The sequence below is a fragment of the Mytilus trossulus genome, chromosome 7, assembly GCF_036588685.1.
Source record: "Mytilus trossulus isolate FHL-02 chromosome 7, PNRI_Mtr1.1.1.hap1, whole genome shotgun sequence".
Taxonomy (NCBI): domain Eukaryota; kingdom Metazoa; phylum Mollusca; class Bivalvia; order Mytilida; family Mytilidae; genus Mytilus; species Mytilus trossulus.
The window spans coordinates 83200475-83225210 of NC_086379.1; the positions used below are offsets into that span (position 1 = coordinate 83200475).

At 31.9% G+C, this 24736-nt stretch overlaps 1 protein-coding gene across 1 annotated transcript in view; it reads right to left on the reverse strand.

The window, feature by feature from the left end:
* LOC134726727 (uncharacterized) overlaps positions 1-24191 on the reverse strand; it is a 75418-nt gene extending 51227 nt beyond the window's left edge. Inside the window, exons 1-8 of the mRNA XM_063591145.1 lie at positions 24041-24191; positions 8835-8883; positions 7426-7608; positions 5860-6122; positions 4968-5092; positions 2811-2925; positions 1081-1266; positions 672-794 (exon numbers count right to left, since the gene is read on the reverse strand). Coding sequence (XP_063447215.1) covers positions 672-794; positions 1081-1266; positions 2811-2925; positions 4968-5092; positions 5860-6122; positions 7426-7608; positions 8835-8883; positions 24041-24058 — 1062 coding nt within the window. The 5' untranslated portion in view covers positions 24059-24191. The remainder of the gene's footprint in view (positions 1-671; positions 795-1080; positions 1267-2810; positions 2926-4967; positions 5093-5859; positions 6123-7425; positions 7609-8834; positions 8884-24040) is intronic.
* Between the last annotated feature and the right edge of the window lie 545 nt (positions 24192-24736).

A 24736-nucleotide genomic window follows, 5' to 3' on the forward strand; every position in this document is an offset into this window, starting at 1 on the left:
GTATGATTGTTACCGTACACGTTTCGTGACGTTATAATTATGAAATATTGCGATTATTCATCTGCTGTCAAAAACAATAGGAAACACAAAATAATGCAAAGAACATTGTGCTTTTTCTTCAAGGACAAGAATATGATTACAAGGAAGGAATACATTTAAATGGGAAGCCTACGAGTTTGCAACAAGGAAGTCAGTATTTAGATCTGGTATCACATTACTTAAGTTGCAAATCTACAACCATAATTAATAGTTAGGCGCCCGTTAAAATATCCCCCGCCACAATCAGTTAATATATATGCGTTTGTTTCACGTCAAGAGCATGTAATTAATTTGTTGCTGTATACCGATTCTAGCACGGATAAAAAAATGAGGGCGAAATTTTTTTCCCTATACAATGTTCATCATGCACAGAAGGATTATGTATGATCCTTGATGCATGAAAACAGAAATCTAATGAAAACAATGACTCAATATCCTGTATCTTAGCTTATGTGCAACTTTTATGAAATTGCTAGTTTATAGGACAACGTGTATTGTACGTAGTTTATGAGCTACCGGATACTACATAGTTTAACGTCTAATTTGCCACCACCAGCTTACCTTTATCTCAATACTTTTAGCATTGTCGTAGCCAACATAGTTTAACGTCTAATTTGCCACCCCCTGCTTACCTTTATCTCAATACTTTTAGCATTGTCGTAGCCAACCCATTGTTCACCTTTGTAGGCATATGGGACTTGTTGATCGTCCAACCAACCTTCCGTCCAGCTCTTATTTCTTATATTAGAACATATCTGTCACAATAGAAATGTTGATTATTGTTGACAGTATTGACAATCGAATATAGAACAGAACATAGAATAGTACAAAATTTAATGTACAAAATTATAGTACAAAATTTAATGTACAAAAATCATTCAAAAGAGAAGTGTATTTCTTTAATCGTAGTAAAAATTTGACTACGTTCAAGTATTGCTTTTCTAAAATCGTCTGTCTGAGGGAATCTAGGGTCAAATTTGATTTCAAATAAAATCAGTGGATTATAATAATTCGTCATTATTAATTCTTTAATGCTTGTACCTCGTAATATGATAAGAATCCATTTTCTTTCGTGTATCTTCCTGCTGTACCCTGTCCCTTTGTGGGAGCATTCAGTCCTGTCTCTGCTGTGTTACGTAAGCTATAAGATCTTCCATAAAAAGCCATACCCAGTATCAGTTTTTGTTTAGGTGTACCTCCATTCAACCACATTTTTATTGCAAAGTCCTTTAAAAAAAAGGAATATTGATATTAGCATATATGCACAGTAACAAGCTTTGCACAATTAAACATAATGTTAAGGTCCTATTCAAAATTGAAAAAAAACCACCACACATGTTCAGATATTTTTCAGATGTAAAAGCAACATTTTCGCGTGCCTTCCACATATCGATACCGAATGTTAATGTTTGCCTTCATGATTTGTTTAACTGAAATTGTTTACACTGCTTATTCCTCTGCATATGTCTACAACACCATTTAAAAGACTGAGAATACGATATCGACTTTGATAAATATAACTGTAATGTGCAATATATTTGTTTTAATGTGTATTGGGCAATAATATGCTAACATTGTCATTTCGAGGCCTTTTATAGCGGACTATGTTTAAGGCCGTATGATGACCCATAGTTGTTTATTTCTGTGTCATTTGGTCTCATATGGAGAGTTGTCTGATTGAAAACAATACCACATCTTTTTTTTTTATATATATTTATAATATTAGAGGAGGCTTCGTTAGGAGCAATAGGTGTGCATAAATTTAAATATAATATGATTTTTTACATAGAAGGCTTCGTTATGAGCCATGATTTCGTAATAACAATATTGAAGGGCTGAAGGCTTCGTTAGAATCAATGGATCTGTGTCACTTTACTATAGGAAGAAAGATAAGAAGTTAGCAATATCCTTTAACTATACTTTCCGCTATTAGATGACGTTCTTTCACTAAACAATTCAAAATTTGGTGACTATGTGAAACGCATCTATCCCATCGAATTGGAGATAAAGGATACTATAGATACAGTTAAGTCGGCTTCATATCTTGACTTACATCTAGAAATTGACCATGAGGGTCGGTTGAAAACAAAACTTTACGACAAAAGAGATGATTTCAGCTTTCCAATTGTGAACTTTCCATTTCTAAGTAGCAACATTTCAGCAGCACCTGCATACGGGGTATATATCTCCCAATTGATACGATATTCCCGTGCTTGCATTTCCTATCATGATTTTCTTGATAGAGGTTGACTGCTCACAAGAAAGCTATAAAACCAAGAGTTCCAAATGGTGAAGTTGAAATCATCCCTTCGTAAATTTTACGGACGCCATCACGAGTTGGTTGACCGTTATGGAATAAACGTTTCACAAATGATATCGGATATGTTCCTTACGTCGTAACTACAATCCCCTTCCCTTTCTTGAATGTGACCTACCGAATTAGACTATTTACCGGATTAGTAATCACATAAGCATCACGAAGGTTGCCACATGTGGAGCAGGATCTGCTTACCCTTCCGGAGCACTTGAGATCACCCCTAGTTTTTGGTGGGGTTCGTGTTGTTTATTCTTTAGTTTTCTATGTTGTGTCATGTGTACTATTGTTTTTCTGTTTGTCTTTTTCATTTTTAGCCATGGCGTTGTCAGTTTGTTTTAGATTTATGAGTTTGACTATCCCTTTGGTATCTTTCGTCCCGCTTTTACTACATACTTACAACATTAAAGGCTTCGTTAGGAGCCATTGATTTTTTATATTTCTGTTATATACTTACAACATTAAAAGCCTCGTTTGGAGCCATGGATTTGTATAAAGGACTGTTATGTTGTGTAACGGTGTTATAATCACTAAACAAATCGTACGCCATGAGATTTATGAAATCTAAATGTCTGCAAAGAAAACAAAAAGGATGGTCAACATTTTATTTTACAAGACATTCAACTGATTGATTAGTGTTGGCTTACCGTCCAGTGACAAATGGTTCGCATATATTAAGGACCAGAACACAAACTAGCATCAAACAGAATGGGAAAAGTAAATTGACCAGGATAAAGGAAAGAAATTCAGACTGCTATATGAAAAAAAGGTGTAAATAGTAAATTGCAGCTGACAACTGATCGACCCTTTACACAGTCCATGCAATTTTTCTTAAACGTGGGTGACAATATCCAAACATGAACATCTGTTTGTATTCCTTATGTTGATCTACTGTGGGTACTTATTTTTGCATCCCGTGCAGTAAAATCAAATTAAAGCATGACTTTTGTGTTTATTTCACGGTGTTGCTTTTAGACTTATCTTTAACGTAGTGAGTCACATCCTTTTGTCTTAGGGGGATATTAACTCGTATAATTCTAATTAACTGTAAATGCCTTTTTTTTTAAATCAATTAAGCATGGAAATCATTTTATGTACTGTAATAATATAAATATTGAATCAAGGGCATGGAAGACAAATTGTGTTAAACCCATCAATGCTTTGTGTTGGTGTGGTTGGACTTTTCTTTTGAGTTTTAAATAAGAAATGATTTCTGATCGACATATTGTTTAATTTTTGTTGTTGTCCATTCTTTTGATGTGTTTGAGTTTTTGAATTAAGGACTTTCCAATATGAATTTTCCTCTTAGTTCAGTATTTTGGTGATATAACTTTTTAGTCGTCAAAGCCATGTATTGACCTTTTAAACATTTCATAGGCTAGAAAGCGCCTAGAAAAAAACAGATTCTGGTCACTGATACTGAAATTATTTGGTGTCTGGTTAGCAATCTTTTCACCTTTCTTTATTTACGGATTGAAAAAATGAGGGGGTTTCTACGATAAACTTTGAAAAAATAAGTACTCGATATTGATACTACTTTACTTCTGTAATTTGTTCTTACATACTTTTGATTTTTTAACTCTGTATGCTTACATTGCCTATGTAAATTTTAAAACTGTTTGTATGCACATTGAACGACAACTTTATGTGACGTATACAAATTGTATGACGTCAGACACTCAAGTCAATCCATGTGTTCGTAGATAGATGTTTTTGTGTTCTGTTAAATTGTCCCTTTTAAAATTGTTATGCGATGATGACTGATGTACCCATATTTTGACTATTTTATTAATTGTGACTGTTTATTTAACGCATCATGTAAATATAACGGAATTTGATGAGACTGTTATTAAAGAGAGAGGGTTGGCGCTATAGAACCAGGTTTAATCAACCATTTTCTACATTTGAAAATGCCTGTACCAAGTCAGGAATATGACAGTTCTTATCTATTCGTTTTTGATGCGTTTTGTTATTTGATTTTGCCATGTGATTATGGACTTTCCGTATTGATTTTCCTCTGAGTTCAGTATTTTTGTGATTTTACTTTTTACTTCCCCGCAATTGATGAATTTTAATGAAAACTAATTGCTGCAATTCTACACCAGAGCTGATATTTAATCTAGCCTTTCGATAACAGGGCTTAAAATATGTCAAACCTGTATGGGTTGATTTTAACCTACTTAAATAAAATTAAAAAATAAGTATGCAATGAACGTGATTGTTTAACTTGATATATGTTTGTTGTGCTTCTTTGTTAGTATTTGTTCTATTGGAGATTATGACACGGTGGTGACTACTGTACCCCTATTGTGAAATTTTTACCTATATGTTATGTCTGTTTTGTTCACGCATCGTCAACAAAATAGAATTGCATACTTTGTCATACAAGTGAGAGGTTTAGCTAGCTAAAATACCAGGTGTCTGTACCCAGAATATGACAGTTGTTGTCCATTCATTTGATGTGCTTTATCGTTTGATTTTACCTTTTGATTAGGGACTTTCCATTTTGAATTTTCCCACGAGTTTAGTATTTTTATGATTTCACTTCACGGTACAGGTTGAAATTGATAACTATTGTAAGGTCCCAATAGAGCTGTTATGGTACGATACTTACTGCGCTATTATGTTAATTTCATAAGCACTTTCTATCGTAGACTGACCTGCGGCCACAGCAGCAGTCAATAGAAGCCGTGATCGACCGGAAGTTAATACTTCATTGTTATATTTTGTACGTAACGTCTGAAATATAAAACCATACCTTTATAATACATGTATATTATATATATGCTAGCTGTACAATAGTACATTATATTTTTGTTAGATTCCTTAATCTATGAGAATTGTTAGGCAGCAACCATTTGATTTTCTAGTCATCTAGTGGGGGCTATGGATTTTTTTTCTGTACAATATTTTTTTTCGCCTTTGGCGAAGAACAATCTATTTTTTTATGCGACAAACCGAAAACAATTTTTTTTCTTTCAATTTGAGCATTACATATAGTGGCAGCTGAGGGTGAAACATTTTTTTTTCTCATGGTCCAAAACAAATTATTTTGTTCACCAAAAACTGGAAACAAACTTTTTTTTCCAAAAAAACATAGCCCCCCCCTAAAGTCAAATGGTTGCTGCCTTTCTTGAAATGAAAGTTTTGAGAAAGATGAGTTTCACCAATTATTCATTTGAAAATTTGGTTTCTTTTCACAAAACACTATATTTTTATAGTTCAAAACTTTAACTATAACAAGAATATGCTTTTTGTCTCTATAAAGTTTCAGCATCCCTTTTATTTTTATTAGAGTGATATCTTTATAAAAAGTAGACGTGACCTATAGATGATATCTTTTACGTTATTTGTCTCTCGTGGAGTGTTGTCTTTTTGGCAATTTTACCACATCTAAGTTTTACAAGATTTTAGGTGCACAATTCATTCATTCGTTTATTTTCAAAATTTGTCAACACAAGTCATCATTTATCTATATATTCCAACTATTTGAAAACTTTACTGACCTTCACTAATTGAGAGAACCTTTGTTTATCTTCAGGGGGACTCCCTCTGTTGGCAGGATATTCCCAGTCAAGGTCTAGGCCATCGAAACTATTAGCTCTGAGGAAAGTCAATGAATTTGTAGCAAATGCGTCTATATTTGGTTGGTTAGCTACCACCTTGGTGAACGGTGAACTGCCATGATTCCATCCTCCGATAGCTATCAGTATCTTTAAAGCAGGATTTTTAATCCGTACATCACGGATCATTTCATACTGACCTTTGGCTATTGAAACAAATTTAAGATAGAAATAATATTATTTATAAAAGACTGTCCAATAAAATCAGAAACATTTATCTCACAAAAAAAATCATACTAAATAATTACAGAAATAAAATATTTCGAAATTAAAATATTAGGCTCCTTAGGTAAATAAATATTTCTTGTGTATTTTAAAAAATATACAGCACCAATTATTTTTATGTCTACCTGTGTGAATTTCAAACGCGCAATTTTACACCAGCAATTAAAACCTTCTATCCTTTACGGGTAGACTTTATATAGATAAATTAAGTGGTATAAGAAAAGCAAAATGAGTACGTTAAATTTGATGTATGCCTTTTTGTGCTTCTTCGTTACATTTGTCGTTTTTATAGTGATGCAAGTATGTATGCCTTCATACTTTTAACGACAAAATTATTTTTATGTCTACCTGTACGAATTTCAAACGCGCAATTTTACACCAGCAATTAAAATCTTCTATCCTTTACGGGTAGACTTTATATAGATAAATTAAGTGGTATAAGAAAAAGCAAAATGAGTATGTTAAATTTGATGTATGCCTTTTTGTGCTTCTTCGTTACATTTGTTGTTTTTATAGTGATGCAAGTATGTATGCCTTCATACTTTGAATGACAAAATTATTTTTATGTCTACCTGTACGAGTTTCAAACGCGCATTTTTACACCAGCAATGAAAACCTTCTTTCCTTTACGGGTAGACTTTATATACATAAATTAAGTGGTACAAGAAAAGCAAAATGAGTATGTTAAATTCGATGTATGACTTTTTGTGATTCTTCGTTACATTTGTTGTTTTTATAGTGATATTAAGATGATAACACAATATTGACTGCTGTACCCATATTTTTGACATTTTTACTCTTTGAGTATGTTTGTTTTGTTCATACATCGTTGACAATGTAATGGAATTTGATGCGACTGTCATACAAGTGAGAGGTTTAGCTAGCTATAAAACCAGCTTCAATCCACTATTTTCTACATTAGAAAATGCCTGTACCAAGTCAGGAATATGACAGTTGTTATCCATTCGTTTGATGTGTTTGGACTTTTGATTTTGCCTTTTGATTTTGGATTTTCCTTTTTGAATTTTCCTCGGAGTTCAGTATTTTTGTGTTTTTACTTTTTGTATATATATATATAAAATATATCATTTATTTTTGAACTTATGAAGTGAAGTCGATAGGTAAAATATAAGAAGAAGAAAAACACAGATAAATATCCAAAATTAACCAATCTGTTGTTGTCAATTTTATAATATATTCTATCACAATTTCTGATGAACTTACCCCACTCATTGATATCGTTCCATTCGTATGGTTCGATACTGTTTCCTGTGACTTTAGCGAAAGCATAGACCACATGTGTACATAGATTTGGGTCTACATCACTAGCCATATACTTTCCTATTCCGTCCCGATACTGGGCCCAGTTTGTAAAGTAACACACTCTTTTATAGGAACCTGACTTAACTGAAATGAAATATGTTATCATTGTATATTTGTTTGTTTTACATAATGATTAAGATTATAACACAAGGTTGAATGCTGTACTCCTATTTCTGACATTTTTACTTTTAATGTCTGTTTGTTTTGTTCACGCATCGTTGTCAATATAATGGAATTTGATGCGACTGTCATACAAGTGAGAGGTTTGGCTAGCTAGGTTCAATCCATCATGTTCTTCATAATAAAATGCATGTACCTAGTAAAGAAAATGACAGTTGTTATCCATTCGTTTGATGTGTTTAAGCTTGTGATTCTTTCCATTTGATAAGGTACTTTCCGTTTTGATTTTTTTCTCGGAGTTCAGTATTTTTGTGATTTTACTTTAATTCAATAAAGAAATAAAAGATTGGTATAAGTGCAAATAATCAGGGAGACATTGATTTATACCAAATGACAAGTAACATTTTATGATAAGTTTATGATACGGATTCATAACATACCATATAATCTACTTTCAATAATAAGGAAATAATGGCAAGGTATTTCTGATTTGATAACTTACTAATTCTAGAAATGCGCATATTTTGCAACAAATTCACCGTGGCATCAATTTTGTTTGATCATTACTTGCTTTTTACAACTTTCTTCAGTAGTAATTGAAAATATAATTTGTTACGCCATATTAAAAAGTGTGAGTGTACACCATTGTTGTGTCCAAAACCTGCCAAAGAACATCATTACATATAGGAAAGATGAATTAAAACACAGAATTAAAAAGAATGGAGGTATTAATTCAAATGTCTAAATTTACTACAAAAGAGAGTAGATTATGTATATTCCTGTACCAAGTCAGGAATATGGCCATTGTTATATTATAGTTCGTTTCTCTGTGTGTTACATTTTAACGTTGCGTCGTTTGTTTTCTCTTATTTCTGAGTGTAAATTCACAATGCGATAAGAAGTGTCACGGTACTTGTCTATCCCAAATTCATATATTTGGTTATATTTGTTATTCTCGAGGTATTTTGTCTGAAGCTTGGTCCGTTTCTGTGTGTGTTACATTTTAGTGCTGTGCCGTTGTTCTCCTCTTATATTTAATGCGTTTCCCTCGATTTTAGTTTGTTTCCCCGATTTTGTTTTTTTGTCCATGGATTTATGAGTTTTGAACAGCGGTATACTACTGTTGCCTTTATTATGTAGAAAATTTAGACATTTGAATTAATACCTTTATAAAAACGCAAACATCTTACCGTCATTTACAAGTAGTAACAGTAACGCAACTAAAATGTTCCTCGTCATCTGGAAAAGACAGAAAATAATCAAAGGTAAAGTCACTATATTATTATTTTCTATATTTCAAATTTACAACTTCATTTACTGTAATATGAGTATAAATTAATGCAGTACAGGATATATTGTTTTCTAGATTGTTGAGACAATTAAGTTTTTGGAAATTAAACACCAGAAAAAGACAAGCTAGCCCAGTATTTATAACAGCATATATACTGACCGACCTTAGAAACGCAACACTAGATTATTTTTATGTTATTTTTGAATGAATGTGCCGCCGTCAAACGCGATGACTGCCTGTTACAAACGCCAAAATTATTGTCAGAAAGGTCAACAAATTCTGTCTGACATGTTTTAGGTTCTGTTTTATACATTCTGATTTTGCATTTGTTCAACCCATTAATTGGTTGTTGCAATTATACGGTTGGAACTTAAGGGCTTTAAAGGTTCACTTCAGTCGATTCTTTGGCACTTCAGTTGATGGGAAATATTTATGGCATGTACTCAATGGCACTCGGCAGTTTGATTAGCAGTTGACGTTGCGGTCGTAAACATGTCTTGCAAATGACGTTGCGTATTCAAATTCTGTTGACGTTTCGTTGTCCCTACACGTTAATCTGTTCATTGGTGGCCAGAAACAAATCTGGTCTACTTGTATCGTTGTCGTAAGGACAATTAGACGAGTTTCTGAAGTCATAAAGTATGGTTGCAGCACGTTATTTTTTCCTGTTTGCAGTATTCTTAAGGGATAATTCAGTTTTTTTATTTCTCAGTCTTGGCAAAATGGAGATGCACCACTTTTAAACTGAATGAAGTGAGGCAATAGATTGAAAAAACTGTTTCGAAAAGCAAAAAAAAACCTGAAACAATCTTTCATGGGTCCAAAATTTCGCTTTAAGAAATTCGTGCGACTTCAAAAATTCGGTATGTTCAATAACCAAAGGAAAGTCAGATTTTTATTTTTTGTAAGGAGAAAGAAGTATGATAAGCATGAACATAAGTTATAAGAGAATCAAACAAGATTTGTAAAAAAAATCAACAAAATGAGTGTTGCGTTTCTAAAGTCGTTAAGTATATAAGACGATAATAACATTTATTTTCGAATCCATTGCTACAGAACATTTTTTACGAGCGTCGCTGCATCAGGAATATTTGAGATGATACTATTCCTGTGTTATGATTTTAAATAATTGATTACTGCCATGAAAATCAGATGTTATCGTTTCATGTGTTTGGGGCTGATGCCTCTGATATGAGAAGACTACATCTAATACAAAAAAGTTAGCCAACTACCTGTTCATTAGATAAAAGTTTGTCCAGTATGATACAGCTATATGTCACATTCAAAGAGTTTTCTCTTAGATCCGAATTAATTATTACAGTCACCTTATTTTTTTTAAGAATTATTTCCTGTATTTTGAACGGCAAAATTTTCATAATCGTCATATTTCGGTCCGGTTAATTTTTTTCAGTTTTAAAAGGCCAGAATAATCATTTCCAAAATACTCCTTTCTCATAACAGGCTAAAGACGTGTTCATATTGTATATTTTAAGGCTTTACAAATTTACAATTATACATGTTTTTTTGTTTTGTTTTTATTTACGTAGAGTTTAAAAATGCTGTATACATAAATTATATCAATAATCTGTATCTTTATGACATATTAAAAGCGAAATTCTATGTTATAAAAAGAAACAGAATGTAATGTGAGAGCATGGAAGTTTTATATATCTAGTACTTAGTATTATATATCTTATACTTTCACGATAACGTTGAATAACCACATTGTTATAATACAGATGTTTCATCATACCTTATCATTATATGTTTCTTTAGCAGGAAGGTATGTCACGCTTCAGTGAACAATTACAAACAAGACCATAGAAGGTTAAAAGCTTTGTGTGAAAACGTCCACAATCCCCGTATCCTATGTTTACAGTTTACATATTTAATCAGTGAGAATACAACGTAACATGTGCAGTAATTAATGTAACATAGATTTGACCACACAATTGATAAACAAAAACTCGTGACGTAAAGATAAAGATTTTAAATAATCGTTTTTAAAGTCTTAGTTTCAAAACACGATGGTGAAGTCTGAGTCACCATTCAATAATCTTTTATTTTTAGTGCTTTCGTAACCATCTTACTTTTTATATTATTTCCGCTATTTTTCGTTTAAATTCATTATTTGTTTATTTATTTTATCTTTTATCTTATTTCTCTCTGTAAACTACCATCATTGGAATACTCGAATTATTTTGTGGCTTTCATTAGTACTGACTTGACAGAACACATAATCTATTGCCGTTTTACATATGTCATGTGTCTGCAATTAAGGATGTAAAGCAAATATATTTAAGTTTTTTCCAATTGTAAACTTCCCATTTTCATATCATGGCATTTTTTTTGGAGTATTTACATCTCCAGGAGAAACACTCGAATTGCATTGGTAGTATCATCATTTTTGACAGATAGAGATGGGTTTCTATTTTGTAGATTTTGAACATGTTTAACTGGTGAACATATATTATTATTTGGAACTTGTCTTGACTTTATAAAATAGAACAAGTTGCTTTCAAAAATCTGACGTGTCGGTTTCCTTAGTAAATATACAGTTTTCAAAAAGGTAATAAAAAGTGTCTTCATGTGTTTCTCCCTTTTTGTGTTTAATATTCCATACATCACACGTTATCGTCAATAAACGAAAAGATAATTGATAACTGAACAATTAAAATAAACTTAATAATGAATTAACTATTTAAAAAAGAAATTAACAGCAAATTACAGTAACTGTGTACAAATTTTAACTGTCTGTTCTTCAATTTCAACAAACTATTTTTCACCCCGTTTAAAAACTATAAAATTCAATATTTTTATACCTAGTTGCTAGATATATATATGTTTTACAATATTTACCTCTTGTTTGTGGTTCTGAAACACAGCCCGAGGAAGAGCAATGACAACATGAGAAAAAATTCCATCTAGATCTGAATTACTAAATATACTAATTAACCGAACAGGTTGTACAATGCAAAGGAAGATGACACAAGGAAGTGATATTGTTATGGTATGACGAGATTTTGTTTTAAAACCACAAACAATGCATGATTAAACGGTAGACAGAGATTTGACAGTGATATAAATAAAGATGCATGAGATTGAATAAAAACAAAGATAAAATATAAACAAGACAAAGGTCAGACAAACTAAATGAACTATTTTGATAGTGAGCAACAACATGGTTGTGTTAGGAAAATAAGAAACAAAAATAACTACTCAATAGCAAATGCGACAACTTCAAAAGGGAAAACTACCACACCTTTAAAAACACAAAGCGACAGAAGATAGATTAGGTTACAAGCTATTAAGTAAACCAGAGAATAAGACACAAAAAAAGAGACCACATACAATGTTAATAAGGGGCACTAAACATAACGCTTCATGAGTTCAACAGTGACTTCAACGTAAAACATCTTTTATCGGTAATTGTTTGGACGTTATTAGTCATCCGGTAATAATTGCATTTATTTATTTTAAATCTTTCATAATCTAGTATATACTAACTTTAAGTATTTGCAACACTAGATACTTATATACGAAAGTAAACATTATCTATAAATTGCAGACCTCTGATTCATCATTTGAACCGATCTATTAGATGCAAGATTTTTTTATTAGTTGTTAGTGGCTTTGAACTAGCTGTCAGATAACTGCGAGTACTCTCAGATATGTTCATTGTGTCTTTTTGTGTCGGGATGTATAAGTACCCGGCCACGTCCACTTATACTTTGGTCCATCTGATGAGTTAATCCTTTTTCAACTGATATTTATAGTTCGTTTTTATGTTGTACTGTTATACCACTGTCCCAGATTAGGGAGAGGGTTGGGATCCCGCTAACATGTTTAACCCCGCCACATTATTTATGTATGTGCCTGTCCCAAAGTCAGGAGCTTGTTTATTCAGTGGTTGTCGTTTGTTTATGTGTTACATATTTGTTTTTCGTTCATTTTTTTTACATAAATAAGGCCGTTAGTTTTCCCGTTTGAATTGTTATACATCGTCTTATCGGGGCCTTTTATAGCTGACTATATGCGGTATGGGTTTTGCTTATTGTTGAAGGCCGTACGGTGACCTATAATTGTAAATGTTTGTGTCATTTTGGTCTTTTGTGGATAGTTGTCTCATTGGCAATCATACCACATCTTCTTTTTTTTTATAAGAAAACTAAGGGACTAATTTACACACAAAATATTGAACGAAACCAAATACCATGCTTAACAAATTACAGTTGGAAATCAGATTTGGTAGTCGCAATGACATTTTGAATTTTGACGAAGATTAAGGGATGGACCGATTTAGTTTTTTAATTTAACTATATTTTATTTGCTCAAAGCAAAATGGATCAGACGCAAGTAAATAAAATTGAGAATGTAAATGGGGAATCCGTCAAAGAGACAACAACCGGACAATAGAGCAGACAACAACCGAAAGCCACCAATGGGTCTTCAATGCAAAACATACTTATAAAGTTTTCTCTACGATACAATATATATATATATATATAAGAAATTGACAACCAGAGTAAAACAATATATCCCTCACTCGTATCGAGGTATCAAAAAACGAGCGCAGAGCGTTATTTTCACTTTTTCTATACTGACCAACTTTCACTAAAATAAACGTCTATGTTAGCCGGTTGCGTTTTACTTAACAGCTTAATTTCCTTATCTATCTAGAACAACAACAATGTCTTCTATCTCCATATCAAAATGGCTGGGACGTATGCACTGACGAAAAAGGAATCACTAAACAAACATAGCCCATAACAAAAAAGGGGCAAACTACTGTCACATTTCGTCATATATGGAAGGATTGGGAAAGTCACGTGCAAAGAATGGTGATAGTCGAGATTAATCAAACAGATCCAAAGCTTTTGCATCTTTGATTTAACCTTAGAGTATTTAGCACTTACATATCAAAATAATATTAATAAAACTAAAATAGGAAATGGGGAACGTGTCAAGGACAACAACATAACCATAGAGCAGACGACAGGCGAAGGCAACCAATGGGGCCTTCAATGTAAGGACAACAACATGACCATAGAGCAGACAGCAGACAACAGTCGAAGGCAACCAATGGGGCCTTCAATGCAGCGAGAAACTCAAGTGACAAACAATGATTGAAATGTTTTGGACTCTTGTGATGTTTAAGATAGTGTTGTGTTGTGCCTGAATTTGTTACTTTTCAATTAGTAGTCAATTTATGCACTTTTTGTGACTCTTTCAATTCCCAGGATCGTATTATGCATGAAAAACGGAAATAAAAAATATGTATTTCGAAAAATGCCATTGAAAATTTTAAAAACCGAGAGAGAGTATTTTTCAAAAAATCATTTTTGTTCTAATATTATCATGTATTAGTAAGCATTATTCACTTTTGTAAATAAATAAAAGACACGAAATTCGATTATAATATTTTAATAACAATCATTGTCTGCATTTACCTCGTCTTCCTCAAACATCTGAACATTATCGGTAGGATGAATGGAAACGAAAATAATGAGATAATTGTAACCAATAGATTATTACACAAAAAGCTTTACAATCAGAGACAAAGCCTTTTCAACACGTTCGTTTTAACATTGTATTATCTTCCTTATATATTTATTGTTTGAAAAATACCTATCGTTAAGTTAAGTGATTTATGAAAGTAAAATAAACTAATGAATGAATACATAAGAAAGAAAACCAGACCATATTTGGATATTTGTATGTTGAACACAATTATGTATCGCGTTATTTCCTTATTTCAAGTACAAAATATTTGGATGGGACAGAAACAAATATAACATTAAGATCTATATTTGTATACAGCATACGTTTGACACAAATGTTTCCTTTTTACGTTTGGCGTTTTGTCAAATATGAGTTTATCAGTATTTTATGGAAACATAAATTACCAGTTTCTTTTGAAATTGATAGACAAGCAAACCAAAATCAAATTTCTTCTCGGTAAAGTTAAATGTAAGATGACCTGTAAACATACCATAATAAATAAATCGTTTTTATCTATTATCGAGAAAAAATACGTTTAAAAAAATTAATTTACTTCCTTTATTCAGTCATGTATAAATGAGATGATTTGTCATTTCCACCGATTCAAAGGAAAAGTTAAACTTGTAGATAATGACATTATTCGTCTTTTATTTTACATTAAATGTCCAAAGTTTTAACGAGGTTTCATGGTCATAGATTCCCCGAGACCACAAGATTCTTACTTCAAATAAAGTGTATATCAAGGATAATTACAAGAACCGCAATATCAAAAATAAAAAGGCTACATCGCAGAATTTTACAAAAGTTTTAAATCTATTTGGATATGTTGAACTCGAAAATCGAAGAAGTAAAATAATTTAGCTGTAATATTTCCTAGTATATCACTGAATTAAATTCAATAAAAAGGTTAAACATTTGTATTGGAAAAATGTAAAATCTGTGGAAAACTATATAAAAATTAAATTTTCCGCTTAAACACCCAGTCTATATCTTGAAGTTCTCTATGCTGTAGCCAGATAGATTGCACAGGATCACCGATTTCGTACTGTGGTTATACATCTGTCAAACCCTGTCATTAAAGTCAAATCATTCAAACGTTAATTTATGTAGCTATATATTCATTTTAAAGAACAATATATAGTTGGGAATTGAATGTTTTTATGATTTTACAACATTTTTACGTTGTGTTTATATCTATATTAATATAAAGAAGAATTATTTTAATAATATTTCAGAAAATAAAATTTTACTGCAAAATCTAATAAAATCTGTGATTTGATCCGTTTTCTGTAATTTGACCTAACAAGTAGTTGCTGTGTCGGGTTAAGAAGTATTCGTTCGGTTAATGTCTTACAATATCGAGAAAGTTTTAAAACAAAATTCCATATCTATTCCATATTTTTATGATAGTATATGGGTTTTTATTTCCCTATCTGCGAGTCCGTCCGTCTGTTCGTCCGTTCTTAATATAAAGTTAGTTTATCTTAAAGTTGTGGTCCGATTTAGTCGATTTAGTTCTAAATAAAATAAGAAGATTAGGTATGATTGCCAAATGAGACAACGCTCGCTAAAAGTGATGTAGAAGCTTCCATGTTCATAGTGTTGATTAGTTTCTATAATACATTCTGAATTCGGGGTTTGTCGTTTAAACATGCGAGACAAGCATGCTGTTTTATTGACCAATTTTTGCTTTGTTCTAGAAAATAGTTAAGTAACAAAAATATCGAACTGCGAACAAAATGCTAAACGAAAAGTCCCAACGCAAATGACCAAATCAAAAGCTTAAACTAATCAGACGAATGAATAACACAATTAACAACTTACAATAAGAATGGGCTACTTTTGTCAGAAAATGCTTACCCTATCCACCGTTTATAAACCGAACCTAACGAGTTCAAAATTCAACAACTTACATGAATTAGATAAACACCACACTAAACTGTTTCTTTGTCTCACTGTGAAATTTTGCAGAAATAGCAACGGATATATTAACATGGAATTTAGGGTAGTTTGTTTAATCTGGTTAATGCATTTTAGGATCGTTATCTTCGTAGGTCTTCTTAATATGCAGTTTTGTTTAAAAGAACGGAAGTGGAAATGAATCACCTTCCCTCCTTAAACGTACACATAACCATTCACTAGTCAAACATGGAACACAACTTATATCAAACTAATCACCAGTTTGTGTTTTAATTTATTAAAAAAAAAATGTTCAACAACAACATTTTTCATTTTTGACGTGTATCTTTTTATTAAAACTTTTGTGGCACACTCATTACAAATAATTGTTTTAATGGTCATTAGTTTTACGTCATACTATTTATATTAAACAGTGTGTGTAAATACATGTACTGACACATATGAACTATAGGACAATAACTAAAGTATAAGTGTATGAAATTTTAGCACATGGTTCCATTCCAAATTAGGAGGATTGGTATTTAGAGAAGGGGTTATTGTCGTAGCAGTTAAGTAATAACGGGCTAACATAAATATAAGTGAATGGATCTATATTATTTTAAGCCCACTGTTCCATACCAAGGATTCTGATGTTTAGTAATTGTCGTTTATTGATGTGGTTTATTATATAAGTGTTTATATAGATTAAACCGTTGGTTTTCCCGTTTAAATCATTTTGAACTAGTTATTTTGGAGCCTTTTATGGCTTGTTGGTCGGTGTGAATCTAGGCTCTGTGTTGAAGACCGTACTTTGACCTATGATGGTTTACTTTTAAAATTTTTGACTTGGATGGAAAAGATGTATAGAAAGGTCGGGGTTTTTTTAAGGGGGGGGGGGGGGGGGGTTGAGGTGTTGTCGCCAGTAATTGGAATATTAATGTTGGCCCTGTACGTGGTAAAATGAATAAGGTCCATGAAACAAACAAATATTCAGATTTCGATATGACACCTTTTCCCTATCCTAGGTAATATTACAATGATTGATTTTCCCTATCCTAGGTAATATTACAATGATTGATTTTCCCTATCCTAGGTAGTATTACAATGATTGATTTTCCCTATCCTAGGTAGTATTATAATGAATTTCCCTATCCTAGGTAGTATTATAATGATTGATTTTCCCTATCCTAGGTAGTATTACAATGATTGATTTTCCCTATCCTAGGTAGTATTACAATGATTGATTTTCCCTATCCTAGGTAGTATTATAATGATTGATTTTCCCTATCCTAGGTAGTATTACAATGATTGATTTTCCCTATCCTAGGTAGTATTATAATGATTGATTTTCCCTATCCTAGGTAGTATTACAATGATTGATTTTCCCTATCCTAGGTAGTATTACAATGATTGATTTTCCCTATCCTAGGTAGTATTACAATGATTGATTTTCCCTATCCTAGGTAGTATTACAATGATTGATTTTCCCTACCCTAGGTAGTATTACAATGATTGATTTTCCCTACCCTAGGTAGTATTACAATGATTGATTTTCCCTATCCTAGGTAGTATTATAATGATTGATTTTCCCTATCCTAGGTAGTATTACAATGATTGATTTTCCCTATCCTAGGTAGTATTACAATGATTGATTTTCCCTATCCTAGGTAGTATTACAATGATTGATTTTCCCTATCCTAGGTAGTATTACAATGATTGATTTTCCCTATCCTAGGTAGTATTACAATGATTGATTTTCCCTACCCTAGGTAGTATTACAATGATTGATTTTCCCTACCCTAGGTAGTATTACAATGATTGATTTTCCCTATCCTAGGTAGTATTACAATGATTGATTTTCCCTACCCTAGGTAGTATTACAATGATTGATTTTCCCTATCCTAGGTAGTATTACAATGATTGATTTTCCCTACCCTAGGTAGTATTACAATGATTGATTTTCCCTACCCTAGGTAGTATTACAATGATTGATTTTCCCTACCCTAGGTAGTATTACAATGATTGATTTTCCCTATCCTAGGTAGTATTACAATGATTGATTTTCCCTATCCTAGGTAGTATTACAATGATTGATTTTCCCTATCCTAGGTAGTATTACAATGATTGATTTTCCCTATCCTAGGTAGTATTACAATGATTGATTTTCCCTATCCTAGGTAGTATTACAATGATTGATTTTCCCTATCCTAGGTAGTATTACAATGATTGATTTTCCCTATCCTAGGTAGTATTACAATGATTGATTTTCCCTATCCTAGGTAGTATTACAATGATTGATTTTCCCTATCCTAGGTAGTATTACAATGATTGATTTTCCCTACCCTAGGTAGTATTACAATGATTGATTTTCCCTATCCTAGGTAGTATTACAATGATTGATTTTCCCTATCCTAGGTAGTATTACAATGATTGATTTTCCCTACCCTAGGTAGTATTACAATGATTGATTTTCCCTATCCTAGGTAGTATTACAATGATTGATTTTCCCTACCCTAGGTAGTATTACAATGATTGATTTTCCCTACCCTAGGTAGTATTACAATGATTGATTTTCCCTATCCTAGGTAGTATTACAATGATTGATTTTCCCTATCCTAGGTAGTATTACAATGATTGATTTTCCCTACCCTAGGTAGTATTACAATGATTGATTTTCCCTATCCTAGGTAGTATTACAATGATTGATTTTCCCTACCCTAGGTAGTATTACAATGATTGATTTTCCCTATCCTAGGTAGTATTACAATGATTGATTTTCCCTATCCTAGGTAGTATTACAATGATTGATTTTCCCTATCCTAGGTAGTATTACAATGATTGATTTTCCCTATCCTAGGTAGTATTACAATGATTGATTTTCCCTATCCTAGGTAGTATTACAATGATTGATTTTCCCTATCCTAGGTAGTATTACAATGATTGATTTTCCCTATCCTAGGTAGTATTACAATGATTGATTTTCCCTATCCTAGGTAGTATTTCCCTATCCTAGGTAGTATTACAATGATTGATTTTCCCTACCCTAGGTAGTATTACAATGATTGATTTTCCCTACCCTAGGTAGTATTACAATGATTGATTTTCCCTACCCTAGGTAGTATTACAATGATTGATTTTCCCTACCCTAGGTAGTATTACAATGATTGATTTTCCCTATCCTAGGTAGTATTACAATGATTGATTTTCCCTATCCTAGGTAGTATTACAATGATTGATTTTCCCTATCCTAGGTAGTATTACAATGATTGATTTTCCCTATCCTAGGTAGTATTACAATGATTGATTTTCCCTATCCTAGGTAGTATTACAATGATTGATTTTCCCTATCCTAGGTAGTATTACAATGATTGATTTTCCCTATCCTAGGTAGTATTACAATGATTGATTTTCCCTATCCTAGGTAGTATTACAATGATTGATTTTCCCTATCCTAGGTAGTATTACAATGATTGATTTTCCCTACCCTAGGTAGTATTACAATGATTGATTTTCCCTATCCTAGGTAGTATTACAATGATTGATTTTCCCTATCCTAGGTAGTATTACAATGATTGATTTTCCCTACCCTAGGTAGTATTACAATGATTGATTTTCCCTATCCTAGGTAGTATTACAATGATTGATTTTCCCTACCCTAGGTAGTATTACAATGATTGATTTTCCCTACCCTAGGTAGTATTACAATGATTGATTTTCCCTATCCTAGGTAGTATTACAATGATTGATTTTCCCTATCCTAGGTAGTATTACAATGATTGATTTTCCCTACCCTAGGTAGTATTACAATGATTGATTTTCCCTATCCTAGGTAGTATTACAATGATTGATTTTCCCTACCCTAGGTAGTATTACAATGATTGATTTTCCCTATCCTAGGTAGTATTACAATGATTGATTTTCCCTATCCTAGGTAGTATTACAATGATTGATTTTCCCTATCCTAGGTAGTATTACAATGATTGATTTTCCCTATCCTAGGTAGTATTACAATGATTGATTTTCCCTATCCTAGGTAGTATTACAATGATTGATTTTCCCTATCCTAGGTAGTATTACAATGATTGATTTTCCCTATCCTAGGTAGTATTACAATGATTGATTTTCCCTATCCTAGGTAGTATTTCCCTATCCTAGGTAGTATTACAATGATTGATTTTCCCTACCCTAGGTAGTATTACAATGATTGATTTTCCCTACCCTAGGTAGTATTACAATGATTGATTTTCCCTACCCTAGGTAGTATTACAATGATTGATTTTCCCTACCCTAGGTAGTATTACAATGATTGATTTTCCCTACCCTAGGTAGTATTACAATGATTGATTTTCCCTATCCTAGGTAGTATTACAATGATTGATTTTCCCTATCCTAGGTAGTATTACAATGATTGATTTTCCCTATCCTAGGTAGTATTACAATGATTGATTTTCCCTATCCTAGGTAGTATTACAATGATTGATTTTCCCTATCCTAGGTAGTATTACAATGATTGATTTTCCCTATCCTAGGTAGTATTACAATGATTGATTTTCCCTATCCTAGGTAGTATTACAATGATTGATTTTCCCTATCCTAGGTAGTATTACAATGATTGATTTTCCCTATCCTAGGTAGTATTACAATGATTGATTTTCCCTATCCTAGGTAGTATTACAATGATTGATTTTCCCTATCCTAGGTAGTATTACAATGATTGATTTTCCCTATCCTAGGTAGTATTACAATGATTGATTTTCCCTATCCTAGGTAGTATTACAATGATTGATTTTCCCTATCCTAGGTAGTATTACAATGATTGATTTTCCCTATCCTAGGTAGTATTATAATGATTGATTTTCCCTATCCTAGGTAGTATTACAATGATTGATTTTCCCTACCCTAGGTAGTATTATAATGATTGATTTTCCCTACCCTAGGTAGTATTACAATGATTGATTTTCCCTATCCTAGGTAGTATTACAATGATTGATTTTCCCTACCCTAGGTAGTATTATAATGATTGATTTTCCCTACCCTAGGTAGTATTACAATGATTGATTTTCCCTATCCTAGGTAGTATTACAATGATTGATTTTCCCTATCCTAGGTAGTATTACAATGATTGATTTTCCCTATCCTAGGTAGTATTACAATGATTGATTTTCCCTATCCTAGGTAGTATTACAATGATTGATTTTCCCTATCCTAGGTAGTATTACAATGATTGATTTTCCCTATCCTAGGTAGTATTACAATGATTGATTTTCCCTATCCTAGGTAGTATTACAATGATTGATTTTCCCTATCCTAGGTAGTATTACAATGATTGATTTTCCCTATCCTAGGTAGTATTATAATGATTGATTTTCCCTATCCTAGGTAGTATTACAATGATTGATTTTCCCTATCCTAGGTAGTATTACAATGATTGATTTTCCCTATCCTAGGTAGTATTACAATGATTGATTTTCCCTACCCTAGGTAGTATTACAATGATTGATTTTCCCTATCCTAGGTAGTATTACAATGATTGATTTTCCCTATCCTAGGTAGTATTACAATGATTGATTTTCCCTATCCTAGGTAGTATTACAATGATTGATTTTCCCTACCCTAGGTAGTATTACAATGATTGATTTTCCCTATCCTAGGTAGTATTACAATGATTGATTTTCCCTACCCTAGGTAGTATTACAATGATTGATTTTCCCTATCCTAGGTAGTATTACAATGATTGATTTATGATTTAGATATAATACAATTATCTTTATCGACTGTATTAATATGAATGAGCCTGTAGGTACAAATCTGACATCCTCACATATGAACAACCTAGCAAACTTTGCATTGTCAAAATTTTAGGTCCTTTTTTAGATTGAACCATTCTTTAACATTTGTACAGGTTTGGTTATCCAATAGTTTGCACTCGAGTCTCACTGGAGAGACATTATCTGCCAAAATGTGGTGAATTAACATTAGTACCGTTTATGCATTTAACGACGTTTAATACAGAGCTGTCAGAAAGTATAACATTTCAAAAATTCTGTTTAAACATTGTAAATCAATCGAATTTTTATTTTACGCAAAACAAAATGATCGTGCAATACGATTCTGTATTTTGAGCAGTATATGGACTTTGCCATAAGTGTTTTCTTTTTCTTGCCATGAATTACTGTTTAACACCGAATGCATTTCCCCCTTATATTTGTAAATCGTAAAGTATGAGTCAACTATATCTATTACAGTATATGACAATACATAATTACATGATTACTTTAACAATATTATCATTATTTTTTATCACAGATTTTAGGGATGCATGATATATCAACCTTATATTACAGACGTTCATATATTATATTTATATATCTCAGTTCGTATTACGCCATGTATATTAACAAAAACATCCTTAGTTCATTGCAACAGCGTATTGTTTTTTGAATGGCAGTAACAAAAAGCATTATGCAGCAAGGCTGGTGCACATATATATACTGTCATGTCAAACAATTACGATGAACGTCAAAGAGAATTTTGAAATAATCATGTTTATAAAAATAATATCTGTAAATCTACATGCTACACAAGGTCGCTCATTTTAAAGACTGAAAATTGAGAATGGAAATGGGGAATGTGTCAAAGAGACAACAACCCGACCAAATAAAAAACAACAGCAGAAGGTCACCAACAGGTCTTCAATGTAGCGAGAAATTCCCGCACCCGGAGGCATATATTTTTGCACTTTGTCTAAATTTACAATATGTCAGAGGTAATTCTAGTGGAAAAGTTTACAACAATTTAGGTCCATTAAATGTCTTCAGATTGATACATTCGTTTTGTACTGAACTACATGGACCCACGTTATTATAAATAGTTGGTTAATGTCAGATATATGTAATGTTCCTTTCTGTTATTATTGATGTGTATATTTTTGGAGAGAAGACGTTACTAATTTGTAAAACATGATGTGTCTAATTCATTTGTCATATGTCATATGCAATAATAGAATATGTTTCAACTAACGTCTTATATGGGCTTCAAGAAAAACAATATTTATGAGGGTCTGGATTTGGGGACATTAATTTCTGTATTCTATATGTTTTAGCCCATATTTCCTTAATCTTTCTAGTATATGTTTTAGCGCTCAAATATTCTCTATTCTTAATTTTCTTGGTCCATTTTTCTCAATTCTAAATTTTCTTGGTCAATTTTTCTCTACTTCTTATTTTCTTTTATCAAGTTTTTTCTATAATGCTTTGTTTTTCTTGGTACTTATTCAGCAATTTTTGACCACTTTTCTCTATTGTGCAAATATCATTCAAACTTCAAACTTTTATATATTGATAGTATTGCGTACAGCAGAATGTCAGACTCCAGTCAGTTCCTCGTATGTTGTTGTGTTCTTTATATACAAAATATATACAGTACCTTAATTGGTAATAAATGTAAAGTTAATGTTACCGTGACAAATATAATTGACATACTGACCTTACTTTATAATTTAATTGTCGAAGTAAAATTATTTCCTCACAAATATAAAATTCCGTTCACATTCAAACAATGAAATCGAAATATAAAGTTATGTAAGTTATGTTATGTTCCGCACTAAAACATCCCTCATCACGAAAAGTTTTTTCTGCAATAAACATGCAATTATTTGAAAGGTAAAACACCAGTTTACGTCATAGATTACAGGTACGTAATTACCTGTATAAGGTGTAACATTGTCTGACTACAATGCTATGTTCCTGTCGTCTGCCCACAACTTTCCCTCATGACCTTTATCTAGTGTATACTTGTACATTTAAGTGGACATAACTTCTTACGATGTTTATCTCTGTTTTAGTTAAATATTGTCATTTTTATGGTACAAAATGTAAATATAATTTAGATCGGAAATAATGACCCACCGAGTCATCATAATATACTTCATTTATCAGCTGTTCTAAGACTAAGGCTTGAAAGTAAATATTTTAACACCAACTCATAAGATTTGTTAATGTTAAAGAATTTTTTACTAAAATTTGAATATCAATATGCAATATTTAAAGAACGCATACATGTAGTTGCATTTTGAGAGAGAAAAAATAAACGTGATTTTGGTTAGAGACGTTGGAATATGCTGCTATTATTATGAAAACGACCGCTTTTTTTTTTTAATAATTAATAACAAATCAAATTGATTCTTTACTCATCCTTCTTATTTATTTATTTTTTTTATCTTTTTTAACAGTAACGATACGTCATTAATTTGCTAGATAACTGACATAAATGAACTAAACTTCCGCATGTTTACATGATGCTTTTATTGTTTTATTAAAATGTGTACTGCGAATTTATATGTTTATTATAATTCGTTATAAATGCATGTTTCTTTTCACTTATTGACTTTTATAAATCAAT